The sequence below is a fragment of the Aotus nancymaae genome, unplaced genomic scaffold, assembly GCF_030222135.1.
Source record: "Aotus nancymaae isolate 86718 unplaced genomic scaffold, 86718_ANA_hifiasm-v0.15.2.pri h1tg000016l, whole genome shotgun sequence".
NCBI classification, from domain to species: domain Eukaryota; kingdom Metazoa; phylum Chordata; class Mammalia; order Primates; family Aotidae; genus Aotus; species Aotus nancymaae.
Window position 1 is genome coordinate 66,024,925 of NW_026988428.1, and position 13,015 is coordinate 66,037,939.

At 52.1% G+C, this 13,015-nt stretch overlaps 1 protein-coding gene across 1 annotated transcript; it reads left to right on the top strand.

Moving 5' to 3' along the window:
• The first annotated feature begins 1,448 nt into the window (after nt 1–1,448).
• ACRBP (acrosin binding protein) lies at nt 1,449–11,031 on the top strand. Its single transcript, XM_012472815.2, has 10 exons — nt 1,449–1,503; nt 1,822–2,040; nt 2,264–2,358; nt 3,164–3,281; nt 4,181–4,619; nt 5,089–5,221; nt 8,546–8,725; nt 8,836–9,003; nt 10,062–10,145; nt 10,692–11,031. Exons 1-10 carry the CDS (start codon nt 1,461–1,463, stop codon nt 10,812–10,814), a joined length of 1,602 nt encoding a protein of 533 aa, XP_012328238.2. The 5' UTR covers nt 1,449–1,460; the 3' UTR covers nt 10,815–11,031.
• Nucleotides 11,032–13,015: the final 1,984 nt, after the last annotated feature.

A 13,015-nucleotide genomic window follows, 5' to 3' on the forward strand; every position in this document is an offset into this window, starting at 1 on the left:
CTTGATCTCCCAAGTGCTGGGATTATAAACGTGAGCTACCAAGTCTGGCCCAAGACAATTTCTTGTTTTATTTTTATTTATTTCCTTTTTTTTTTTTTTTTTGAGACAGGGTCTCACTGTCACCCAGGCTAGAGAGGAGTGGCTGGACTGCATCTCATTGCAGTCTTGACCTCGTGGGCTCAAGCGATCCTCCCATCTTGGCCCCACAACAAGCTGGGACTACAGGCGTATGCCACCACGCTTGGCTGATTTTTTGTATTTTTTGTAGAGACCAGGTTTCACCCTGTTACCGGGGCTAGAATTTCTCATTTTAAACACAAAACACATACAAAAACAAATGTTCTCCTCCCACACCTCAGTGGATTGTGTTACTCGCCTCCCCCTTGGAAACCACTTTCTCAGACCATTGAGCCACCGTCTCGTTTTCCCCTTTGACCCATTTTGCTCATGGGGTGCCCTCTCTAGTTCCTGCCCAGATAGGCCTTGACTTTGTTTTGCACATTCTGTCTCTGCCTGTGCTCAGCTCTAGACCTCACGACCTGTTGGGCAAGTTGCTTTCCTAAGACCTGATTTCTCAGCTGTAAAACGAATGATAGTGTATCCACCGTATGGGATTCCTATGGCAAGTAAGGTAGTGCACCTAAAGACGCTAAGTGGCAGCGTGCAGTGGCTCACACCTGTAATCCTGCACTTTGGGAGGCCAAGGTGGGCGGATCACCTGAGGTCACCAGTTCGAGACCAGGCTGGCCAAAATAGTGAAACCGTCTCTACTAAAAATTCAAAAAATAGCCAAGGGTGGCAGAGGGCGCCTGTAATCCCAGCTACTTGGGAGGCTGAGGTAGGAGAATAGGAGATGGAGGTTGTAGTGGGCCGAGATCCTGCCACTGCACTCCAGCCTGGGCAATAGAGCAAGACTCTGTCTCCAAAAAACAAAAACAAAAGAAACCCCACAAAAATTAGGCTGGGCTCACGCCTGTAATCCCAAAACTTTGAGAGGCCAAGGCGGGCGGATCAAGAGGTCAAGCGATCGAGACCATCCTGGCCAACATGGTGAAACCCCGTCTCTACTAAAAACACAAAAGTTAGCTGGGCATGGTGGCGCGCGCCTGTAGTCCCAGCTACTCGGGAGGCTGAGGCAGGAGAATCGCTTGAACCTGGGACGCGGAGGTTGCGGTGAGCCGAGATTGCGCCATTGCACTCCAGCCTGGGCGACAGAGCAGGACTCCGTCTCAGGAGGGGAGGGAAAAAAAAAGATGCTAAGCGAAGGTAGCTTTTGCCATCCCTATCATCTCGATCGGCTTAGCCACCTGAGGGCTCCGCCCGGCTGTCGAAGCCCCTCCCCGGCCCGCTCTTTGTGACGCGTGGGCGAAGTCCGGGTGCGCCCCGCCCCGCCCCGCGTCTGCGGCTTGTCTCTGCGGCTTGGCCCGTTAGAGGCGGCTTGCAGCGAATCTTCCAGGGCCATGAGGAAGCCAGCTGCTGCCTTCCTTCCCTCACTCCTGAAGGGTGAGAGGTTTCCACCTGCTCCAGCAGACCCGCCCCGGGCTCAGTCCTCTCCCTCCCGAGAGCCCTGCTTTTATGGTTTCTGGAACGCTTCCTCATGGTGGTCGTGCTGGGTCTGCTCCCTAGCTCCTGGGATCCTCCCATCTTCCCCCGCCCGCTGTCGGACCTTTGCCTCTGTCTCTAGAATCCCCTCACCCTGGTCAGCAGGGATAACCCGCCCGAGACCTCTGTTCCTAATTTGCCAGTCTGGGTCTGTCTGCCCTGGTCCCGGAGCGGGTTTTGGGGTTCGGTCCTTCCATCGCCCCTTCGCCCTCTCCGCAGTGCTGCTCCTGCCTCTGGCACCTGCCCCAGCCCAGGATGCGACTCAGGCTGCCACTCCAGGCAGCCCTCTCTCTCCCAGCGAATACGAACGCTTCTTCGCACTGCTGACCCCAACCTGGAAGGCAGAGACTACCTGCCGTCTCCGTGCAACCCACGGCTGCCGGAATCCCACACTCGTCCAGCTGGACCAACATGAAAACCACGGCTTAGTACCGGATGGTGAGGGCCAGACTTGTGGCCAAGACACCCAGAGTGTTCACCCAAACCTCAGGGCAAAAGCCCTGCGCTCATGTGAGGCGGGGAAGGGCGTGGCTGGCACCACCTCACCCTGAGCTCATACTCTCCACCCTCCCCACCCTCCCCATGGCGTCGAGTCCACTGCTCCAGCCCCACCCCGAGCTCCCCCTGCGGGTTCATCTTCTCCATCCCTGCCCTTTCTCAGGTGCTGTCTGCTCCGACCTCCCTTATGCCTCCTGGTTTGAGTCTTTCTGCCAGTTTACTCAGTACCGTTGCTCAAACCACGTCTACTATGCCAAGGTGAGGCCCAGGACAAAGGTTGGATCTGGTCTCCCACGGCCAAGGGAGAGGCGGCAGGAGTGGGAAGTTGAGGAAGGGCTCCGGGAGAGTATTCCTTAGCTCCTCCTTCCCTGCCATTTTGCCAGTCATTTACCCAGATTATAGATGAATGCAGTCTCACCTTGGACATTCAGATTGAACAATTCTGTTACTACAAGAAAAGTAGGGAAGAGACTGGGCATGGTGGCTCACACCTATAATCCCAGCACTTTGGGAGGCAGAGGTGCGCAGATCACCTGAAGTCAAGAGTTCAAGACCAGCCTGGCCAACATGGTGAAACCCCATCTCTACTAAAAATACCAAAAAAAGAAAAAAAATTACCTGGGCGTGGTGATGGGTGCCTGTAATTCCAGCTGCTTGGGAGGCTGAGGCAGGAGAATCACTTGAGCCCGGGAGGCAGAGGCTGCAGTGAGCCAAGATCATGCCACTACACTCCAGCTTGGGTGACAGAACGAGACCGTGTCTCAGGAAAAAAAAAAAGTAGGGAAGAGGGTTGGGAAGAGGCAAAGAGATAAGCCCTTCCATTTCTTCGAACAGGTCAGTGATTTTGAGTCAAATGCAGAAGTGACAGTAGGGATGTGACCCAGGCAGAGGTTTATCTTCTGAAAGGACCCCTTCTCAGGTCTAGAGGCTTCCAGCAGGGACCATGTCTCTTTATCCCTGCCTAGAAACTGTGAGAGATGAGACATGCTGGAAAAGGGACTGAGGAACCAGCTGGACCTGGTTCTTTGGGAAAGGCTTTCCCATTTTCCTTCTCTTCCTTCAGAGAGTCCGGTGCTCCCAGCCAGTCTCTGTTCTCTCACCTAACACTCTCAAGGAGATAGACACTCCAGCTGAAGTCTTGTCCACCATGATGACCTCCCCCATCTCACCCCACTTCACAGGTGAGACCCTCTCAGCAGCTGAGAGACCACTAGCTACTCCTCTCCTGATTCCCAGAGCTCACAATGTAAAGCATCCATGCAAGGAAATAGGAAGCATGTTGTGTGGGAAGGGGGCGCCAGCAGACAGCTGTTTACACAAGGGAGTGTCATCTTTTTATGAATGTAAGTTAGGGCTCTCCTGGACGAGTATCTCTTCTGCCATTACTTACAACTTTGCCCTGAATCCATTTTTCCCAATTCCAAAGACTTTGTTGCACTGGAAAGCCTCTGAGCCATTTATAAACTAGCGTCTTCACTTTAAAAAGGATTAGCTGCTAGCTACTCAGCATACTTGGTGTTTCCTAAGGGAGAGGGATAAAAGGTGGCATTTGAGATGGAAGTTAGGGAAGAGGAGTGCTTGCCAGTGAGGTGGGGAGGTGACGCGTACCACCAACTTCACAATCACCATAAGAATGTTCTTTTAGTTGATTACCTATATTCTTTTTTTTTTTTTTTTTGAGACGGAGTTTCGCTCTTGTTACCCACGCTGGAGTGCAATGGCGCGATCTCGGCTCACCGCAACCTCCGCCTCCTGGGTTCAGGCAATTCTCCTGCCTCAGCCTCCTGAGTAGCTGGGATTACAGGCACGCGCCACCATGCCCAGCTAATTTTTTGTATTAGTAGAGACGGGGTTTCACCATGTTGACCAGGATGGTCTCGATCTCTTGAACTCGTGATCCACCCGCCTCGGCCTCCCAAAGTGCTGGGATTACAGGCTTGAGCCACCGCGCCCGGCCACCTATATTCTTTTCCATGTATATAAGTGTGACTTGGTCTGCTTTGTTTATGTGTGTGTCCCTCTGTGAACAAAGACACTCAGGACACCAGTCTCTTTCCCTTCTCTCTAAACCCTAATGTAGTGACAGAACACCGGGCCTTCCAGCCCTGGCCTGAGAGGCTTAACCACAACGTGGAGGAGCTCCTGCAGTCCTCCTTGGCCCTGGGAGGCCAGGAGCAAGCACCAGAGCACAAGCAGGAGCAAGGAGTGGAGCACAGGCAGGAGCATAAGCAGAAAGCGGGGCAGGAACCAGAGCAAGAGGAGGGAAAGCAGGAAGAAGGACGGGGGACGAAGGAGGGACTGGAGGCTATGTCTCGGCTGCAGACAGACTCGAAGCCCAAGTTTCACTCTGAATCTTTATCTTCTAACCCTCCCTCCTTCACTCCCCGGGTACGAGAAGTGCAGTCTACTCCTATGATGATGGAGAGCATCCAGGAGCTCATTCGATCAGCCCAGGAAATGGGTGAAATGAATGAAATATATGATGAGGAATCCTACTGGAGAAACCAAAAACCTGGCAGGTATAGGAAGTTCCGACTCTCTCCTCCACCCTGTCCTCCCTTCTGCCTTCCTTGGGAGTGAGAAACCCTTTTCCTAGCATCAGCCTCCAGATCTGCTCAGGCCTGTCTTGGCATCAGGCACAGCTAGCAGCCGCCTGCCTTGCCCGTTCTGTGCCTGTTGTTGGCTTAAGCACTGCCAAATGCTTATTCTCTGTGTAAGCCCTGTACATGGAGCTACCAGACTTGGGTTCTGGTCTTGTCTCTGGCCCTGCTTAGCATTGCAATTCTGAGAAAGTTATTTCTCCTTTTGGATCCTCAGTTCCTCATTTGTAAAAGGAGGCAATTTGTCCAAAGGCCTCTAAGGCTCCATGCTAAGCATGCTGAATGTGTGTGACCAAGAGCAGAGACTAAGGGAAGGGGAGGAGGGCGGATGTAGTTTCCTGCCCCGGCCACCTGGTCCAGCCCCACCGTCAGTGCTGTCTTCTTGCAGCCTCCTGCAGCTGCCCCACACAGAGGCCTTGCTGGTGCTGTGCTATTCAATTGTGGAGAACACCTGCATCTTAACCCCTACAGCCAAGGCCTGGAAGTACATGGAGGAGGAGATCCTTGGTTTCGGGAAGTCGGTATGCCCACCATACTGTCTAATGGATACATGCCACTGGGCGTCCTCTGGGCCAGGCACTGTGCTAGTCTGTGGGAGTGGAGGACGGGCAGAAGCATGAGGCATAGCTGGACAGATTCTCTCCAAGTAGGACACACTTCTTGGGAAGGACATCACCAGTCCACCTTAAAGGAACAAGGCTCAAGACCCAGTCTGGAATCCAATTCAGTCCGGAATTCATTCTTCACCTTCCTGAGTTGCCAGGCTTCCAGATTTCACTTTTTTTTTTTTATTTTAAAGATAGGGTCATGTTCTATCACTCAGGCTTTGAGGGAAGTGGCGTGATCATGGCTCATTGCAGCCTTGACCACCTGGGCTCAAGTGATTCTCCCATCTCAGCCTCCCAAGTAGCTAGGACTACAGGCATGTGTCACCATGCCTGGCTAATTTTTTTTATTTTTTGTATACATGGGGTCTCGCTTTGTTGCCCATGCTGGTCTTGAACTCCTGGGCTCAACCCATCCTCCTCCCTCAGCCTACCAAAGTGCTAGAATTATAGGCATGAGCCACCACGCCCAGCACTAAGTCAACTGTTGATTCTTTGTACAGTTCACCATCTTCCTAGCTTTGCCTTAGATGCAGCTCTTCTTCTTTCCAGAAAGTTCATAGATCCCATTCCAGGGAATTTGTAAAGAGATTCTAGTCTCCGTGTGTCCTCAACAACCAGCAAGTCTGTTCCCAGGAAAATATACTTTAGATTTTCACAAATAATACAATTTAGCAAACATTTCTCAAGAGCTCAGATCCCATCCAATTATCTGTTTGTTCAACAAATACTGATTAGGCACAAACTCTACTAGATATTTGAGATGTTAGCAGTGCATGCAATAGAGCCAGTCCTCTGTCCTCTTGGAATCTAGGGTGGGAGACAGACAAGGAAATACGCAGGATGGTGTGATGGGATCAGTGCTGTATCGGGGATAGGCACAAAGTGTAGAGAGAGATGGGGTGAGTGGGGGACAACTCTCCATGTTTGGGAGGATCAGAGGGTGCTTCCAAGAGGAACTCATGTTTAAACTGAGACTTGAAGATAAAAGAAGTGAATCTAGGCAAAAGAAGGGGCCTGGTAGAAGATTCCTGGTAGAGGGAGTAGTATGTGCAAAGGCTCTGATGCAAAGAAGAGTAATAATGGCTGGGTGCGGTGGCTCGCGCCTGTAATCCCAGCACTTTGGGAGGCCGAGGCAGGTGGATCACCTGAGGTCTGGAGTTCGAGACCAGCCTGACTAACATGGAGAAACCCCGTCTCTACCAAAAATGCAAAATTAGTCGGGCGTGGTGGCACATGTCTCTAATCTCAGCTACTTGGGAGGCTGAGGCAGGAGAATCGCTTGAACCTGGGAGGCAGAGGTTGCGGTAAGCCGAGATTGCGCCATTGTACTCCAGCCTGGGCAACAAGAGCAAAACTTCTTCTCAAAAAAAAAAAAAAAAATAGACCAGAATTTTTTTTCTTATTTTTTTGAGATAGTGTTTTACTCTGTCACCCAGGCTGGAGTGCAGTGGCATGATCACAGTTCACTGTATCCTTGACCTCCCAGGCTCAGGTGATTCTCCTACCTCAGCCTCTCCAGTAGCTGGGACTAGAGGCAGGCACCACCACACCTGGCTCATTTTTTGTATTTTTTTGTAGAGAAAGGGTCTCGCCATGTTGCCCAGGCTGATCTCAAACTCCTGGGATCAAAGCAATCCATTTCAGCCATCCAAAGTGCTGGGATTACAGACATGAGCCACCGCAAAGAGTAGAAATTTTATGAGTGAAATTAGTATGCTTACAATGAGCATACTGTCTGCTCTTAAGGGGCCAAGAACCCATGAGAAAGTTAATATGGATACAGTAATATTACAAAAGGAATGTGGTCGGTGAGGTTCTTCAACAAAATGTAAGAAGTTCAGGGTTTTATGGAGGGAGCTCACTGGATTTGATGGCTTAGATAAGAGGACAGTAAGAAGTGAGTCCCTTTTACCTGGAGCAGAGCAGCAGGAGACAGAGTCAAAGAAATCAACAGGGTCATGATGCAAAAACTCTTGAATCGTGGCCGAGCGAGGTGGGCTCACGCCTGTAATCCCAGCACTTTGGGAGGCCGAGGAGGGCAGATCATGAGGTCAAGAGATCGAGACCATCCTGGCCAACATGGTGAAACCTTGTTTCTACTAAAAATACAAAAATTAGCTGGGCATGGTGGTATGTGCCTGTAGTCCCATCTACTCGAGAGGCTGAGGCAGGAGAATCACTTGAATCGAGGAGGCGTAGGTTGCAGTGAGCCGAGATTGCGCTACTGTACTCCAGCCTGGCGACAAAGTGAGACTCCGTCTCAAAAAACAAAACAAAACAAAACAAAACTCTTGAATGGCAACATGAGTATTTGCATTTAATTTGATAGGAAAGGGGAATCCAATAAAGATTTTTGGTCAGGGACATGATGCCTCCCTTATGTGGGAAGAGTAGGCAAGGTGCTGTAGGAGATTTCATGCACTGTGATGGGCTGTGCCCACCAGGGAGGAAGGAGGACCATGGGATTGACTAAAGATGCTGCTTAGCAAGATCTCCTGCTAGTGCTGAGGAAGCTCAATCAGGGCAGAATCCAGCTGGTAGATGGGTAACCCCGCTCTGAAGAGTATCTTCCAAGAACTTGGAGGTTTCCAACCCAGGTGTTTGAGCAGAGCATAGGTTTTAGAGTTGGAAGGACCTGGACCCATGTCCCAGCTTCCCTATCTGTTAGATAGGTGGCTTTGAGCAACTTACTCAACCGCACTTAGAATTAGATTCCTCGTCAGTAAATGTGAGCAGTATTAGTACCTCTGCTATTATAGGGTTCTTGTGAAAACTAAATGAAATGAAAGCATTTATAGCCATGGTGCTGGCCCCGTGTCAACTCTTTGTAAATATTAGCATTATCATTGGCAGAGGTGGCAGGGGAGGGTTATGCATTCTTTTCAGATAGGCTAAGTTGGGGTAACTAGATCACATGGTCACCGATCACAGACATCTGTCAGGCACTTGGCAATGAGGATTTGGAGCCCAGGCAAGAGTCCAGCTCGCTACTCCTATCTTTGGGTGTCACCTACAGGTCGATGAAGAGTACCTAGGAGTAGATAAATCATCCAGGAAAAGGGTGAAGAAAGGTCCTTGAGGAACCCTTGAGGAGGGGGATAAGTAGAAAAGCCAGAGGAGCTTTTGGAAGAGGCTGAATGCAAAGACATTCTGCAGGGCCCACCCTGGAGGGCTGAGTCGTGGGAGAAGGCAGGCCCCTGACTTTCAGCCTCAGCCTCACCCATTCTCCTGCCCCAGGTCTGTGACAGCCTTGGGCGGCGACACCTGTCTACCTGTGCCCTCTGTGGCTTCTGCTCCCTGAAGCTGGAGCAGTGCCACTCAGAGGCCAGCCTGCAGCGGCAGAAATGTGACACCTCCCACAAAACACCCTTTGTCAGCCCCTTGCTTGCCTCCCAGAGCCTGTCCGTCGGCAACCAGGTACCTAGCCCGGCAGCCTGCAGTGGGAAGGCAGAGTTGACGGGGGTGGGGTGGGAGGAGCCAGCAGGAGGGGAGGGACACGCACCTCTCCCCTGTCTCCTGTGCCACAGGTAGGGTCCCCGGAACCAGGCCGCTTTTACGGGCTGTATTTGTACGGTGGACTCCGCATGGACTTTTGGTGCTCCCAGCTTGCCACAAAGGGCTGTGAAGATGCTCGAGTCTCTGGGTGGCTCCAGACTGAGTTTCTTAGTTTCCATGGTGGGGACTTCCCTACCAAGGTAAGAGCCTTCCCCAACCTCAGCCCCATCCCCACCTTCACACTTTCCTTCCAGTTACTCGCTCTAGGTTAGCCCTAGTTTGCAGAAGGGGGCTTGGGCCCCTGGGTTCTGAGAACCAGTCTTCACTGAACCTCCTGCCTCTTTCCAACAGACCACTGCACCCCACCCCACCCTCCACTGTTAGAGTAGGCAAAGGAGTAGGGACCCGGAGGGCTGAGAAAGCCCAGGCGCTGGAGGTTCTGGTCCCAGCTCTGCCAGTTACTTGCTGAGTGGCTGTGATCAAATCATTTCCAGCTCAACCAAAGTTAGAGTCATTTCTACAAGAAAAGACTAAATGACTCGTACACGGCTGCCCAACCCCGTGAGCCAGGACTTCCCCGCCTCAGCCCGGCGGGCTCTTCCCAGCTCTTCCAGTGCCTTCCCTGCTCAATGAGATCAACTTGGCTCCCTGCTCCCCTGAGTTACCTCCCCTGTGGAATGACCTGTTGTTACCGAGAGCCAGGCCTCTCTTTCTGTGGTTTGAAGGGAAAACCAAGGCAAGGAAAAGGAAGGGCAGCTGAAGCAAGGGCTGGCAGCTGAGTTGAGGGGCCCATGCCCAGCTCCTGTCCTAGGCCCCTTGATCTGGAATGGGGAAGTGAGGTCCAAAGAAGGAAGTGACTCACCACTGTCACACATTGCAGAGTCTCTCCCCCTTCCTTCATCTACTTACCAGAAAAAAAAAAAAAATCCCTGACATCAGGCCGCTAATTGGGTCCCTGTCCCATGTTCTAGACCCTTATCTGCCCCGCCCTGCCCTGCTCCCCCTTCCTCAGCCGCTTTCTCTGTGAGCTGAGCGGTAGCCTTGTACTCTCCCAGCCTCCTGGCTTCTTCCCGGCAACCTGTGGCAGAGAGGGAGGGGAAAGGCAGAGGGAAGGCAGAGTGAGGGGCCCCCAGATGTGGAAGGCCTGGGTCTCAGGCCGCACCCTGCCCCTGGCTCTGCCCTAGCAGATACTCCCTGGAGGGCTGCTGTCTGGTGAGGCTTCTGATATCCCCCTCCCTCTCCTTGGCTCTTGGCTTAGATTTGTGACACAGACTATATCCAGTACCCGAACTACTGTTCCTTCAAAAGCCAGCAGTGTCTGATGAGAAACCGGAATCAGAAGGTGAGCACCCCTACCCTGCCCCTACTTCTTCCAGTAACTCCTCCATCAGGCACCACAGTTGCTCTATTCTGAGGCCCTCTCTGCGAGCAGCTAGGATGTGGAGAGCGGCTCCCTGCTTGCATCTCTGAGGCAGAGGCCTCCACCAGCAGGCTGTCCTCCACTCCTCCAGTCCTGGAGGAGGCAAGGCCCTCCCAGGCGGGTGGTGGATGACAGAGGAGGGCCCTGAGAGCACCACAGGAAGAACCCTGGGCTGAGAATTGGACGTTGAAGTCTCGGTCTCTGTCTCCTGTTCTTACTCACCAAGTGGCCTGGGATGAGGCACTTCCCCCTCGAGCCTCAGCCGCCTATTTCTGCAGGAAAGGGGTCAGGCTGCTCGGCGTCTCCTCTGGCTTTAAAAACCCACATCTGAGTTTCCTCCTTCCCTCTACTGCCCTGTGCCCATGCCTGCCCAGCTCTCGATCTGGTGGGCTTCTGACACCTCCCCTCCTCCCCACTCCTGTTGCCTGGCTCTGTGACACAGACTGTCTGCACTGAATCCCTGTGTAGGTGTCCCGCATGAGATGTCTGCGGAACGAGACTTACAGTGTGCTGACCCCCGGCAAAAGTGAGGCCATTGTGCTTCGATGGAGCCAGGAATTTAGCACCTTGACTCTAGGCCAGTTCGGATGAGCTGGCATCTATCCTGTCCGCACCCCAGCCCGACCTGTCCACATTCTCTAGGTTTTTAGACCCCATCTGTCAGTTTGCTTTCAGGCTTCCCCTTCTGGGTCTGTTACTCGGCCCCTACTCACATTTCCTTGGGTTGGAGCAGCAGTCCCAGAGAGCGCATGGTGGGAGCTACACCCTCCTTAAAAGATGACTTTACATAAAGTTTATTTTTAGCCTGTGTGGTCTATTTTTGTTGTGATCCACATCCTCAGCACTGCTACCCTGCCCTGTGGCAGTCAGTCCCTAACCTCCGGTTTTACAGATCCACCTGCGGGTGAGAGAATCTCATGGGAATGGTGGTCAGGAAGCATCCATCTGCCAGGAGAAGCAGAAGACCTGAGAACCCAGGGAGCTGGACTGAGGATGGCCAGGGCTGGGGCTGTGGGGATGGTGTGGGCATGAGGGCAGGTGTGACGTCACTGCTGAAGCCCTAAGGCCTATGATGTCAGATGCAAGTGTAACATTGTTCCTCTGAAGGATAAAGGCCAGGGCCTGATGAGATCTTGTCCAAAGGGACCAATCCCCAGGTATAGGGCAGGCACAGCTTGCACTTTATCAGGAAGGGGAAAACCAGGAACTACAGCCTAGATCAGGAAAACTTGGGGGGTTTTTTGTTTGTTTGTTTTGTTTTTTGAGACAGGGAGGTCTCACTCTGTCACCCAGGCTGGAGTGCAGTGGCATGATCACCACCCACTGCAGACTCGACCTCCTGGGCTCCAGCGACATTCTCACCTCAGCCTCTTAGATACTTGGGACCACCAGAATGCACCACTATGGCCGGCTAATTCTTAAAGTTTTTTGTAGAGATGGGCATCTCTCCATGTTGCACAGGTTGGTCTCGAACTCCTGGGCTCAAGCAATTTTCACATCTCGGCCTCCTGAAGTGCTGGGATTACAGGAAAGAAACCCTTGGTGTACAGGAATTTGCCAGATGATCTGGACGTTTAAGTGGTTGCATCTTAACAACCTACACTGAGTATGACTCCAGCATTGGCCCTTAATAACTTGAAATCTTCCGGCCAGTCACGGTGGCTCACACTTGTAATCCCAGCACTTTGGGAGGCCAAGGCAGGCAGATCACCTGAGGTCGGGTGTTACAGATCAGCCTGACCAACATGGAGAAACCCTGTCTCTACTGAAAATACAAAATTAGCCAGGCGTGGTGGTGCGTGCCTGTAATCCCAACTACCTGGGAGACTGAGGCAAGAGAATCACTTGAACCTGGGAGGCAGAGGTTGTGGTGAGTTGAGATTGTGCCATTTGCATGCCAGCCTGGGCAACAAGAGTGAAACTCTGTCTCAAAAAAAAAAATTAATAGGCCAGGCGCGGTGGCTCATGCCTGTAATCCCAGCATTTTGGGAGGCTGAGGTGGACAGATCACCTGAGGTCGGGAGTTCGAGACCAGCCTGACCAACATGGAGAAGCCCTGTTTCTAAAAAAAAAAAAATTTTTTTTTAATAAATAAATAACTTGAAATCTCCCAAAGTATGTTCCAGGGATACCGTAGAAGTCTCCCTTCTATAGCTTCATTGTAATTAACAGCATTTTTGGAAAGCTTGCTTACTATGAGAGTTCAAATATGGACAAAAATAGAATAGTATAATGCACCCTCATGTACCCTTCACCCAGTTTCCATGATCAACACAAGGCCTATCATTTAACAGCATGTTAAAGGCCCTCCAGAGCTCCATAATAGAGAAACTTGTTTAACCTAGTGCTTCCCAAACTCATTTCACCACAGTCCCCTTTCCACCTACCACCAAAGGACTTGAACTTGTTTATTAAGCATCGACAACATGCCCGGCCCCAATGCCCACGGGGCCCCTCGTCTCTGTGTCCTCTGGCCCAAGGACACAGAGACAAGGGGCCAAAGGGAAACACACCTAAGCAAAGAGGAACCGTCCAGTCTGGTGACTTCTCGATGCAGGAGCCAAGTGCGCTCAGTGGGAGGCAGGGTCTAGCAGAGTGCCGGCACGCAGAGGGCCCCAGGCAGGATGAGGCACAAGCCACAAGTGGCATGGGCTAAACCACCTGGCAGACCCAGGAAAGGAAGAGAGGAAGAGAAACACCTAGGGGGAACCGGTGAGGACAGCGAGAGGCTGGTGGGTTAGTCATCTGGCATCTGATGGTGGGTGTGCCAGGAAGAGTTCCCAGACACAGCA

Excerpts from the sequence above, each read along its gene's own strand:
- ACRBP (XM_012472815.2), top strand. The coding sequence starts at position 1,461 with ATGAGGAAGCCAGCTGCTGCCTTCCTTCCCTCACTCCTGAAGG. Across the intron at positions 3,282-4,180 it reads CATCTCACCCCACTTCACAG|TGACAGAACACCGGGCCTTC; the intron begins GTGAGACCCTCT and ends ACCCTAATGTAG. Across the intron at positions 5,222-8,545 it reads TCCTTGGTTTCGGGAAGTCG|GTCTGTGACAGCCTTGGGCG; the intron begins GTATGCCCACCA and ends CTCCTGCCCCAG.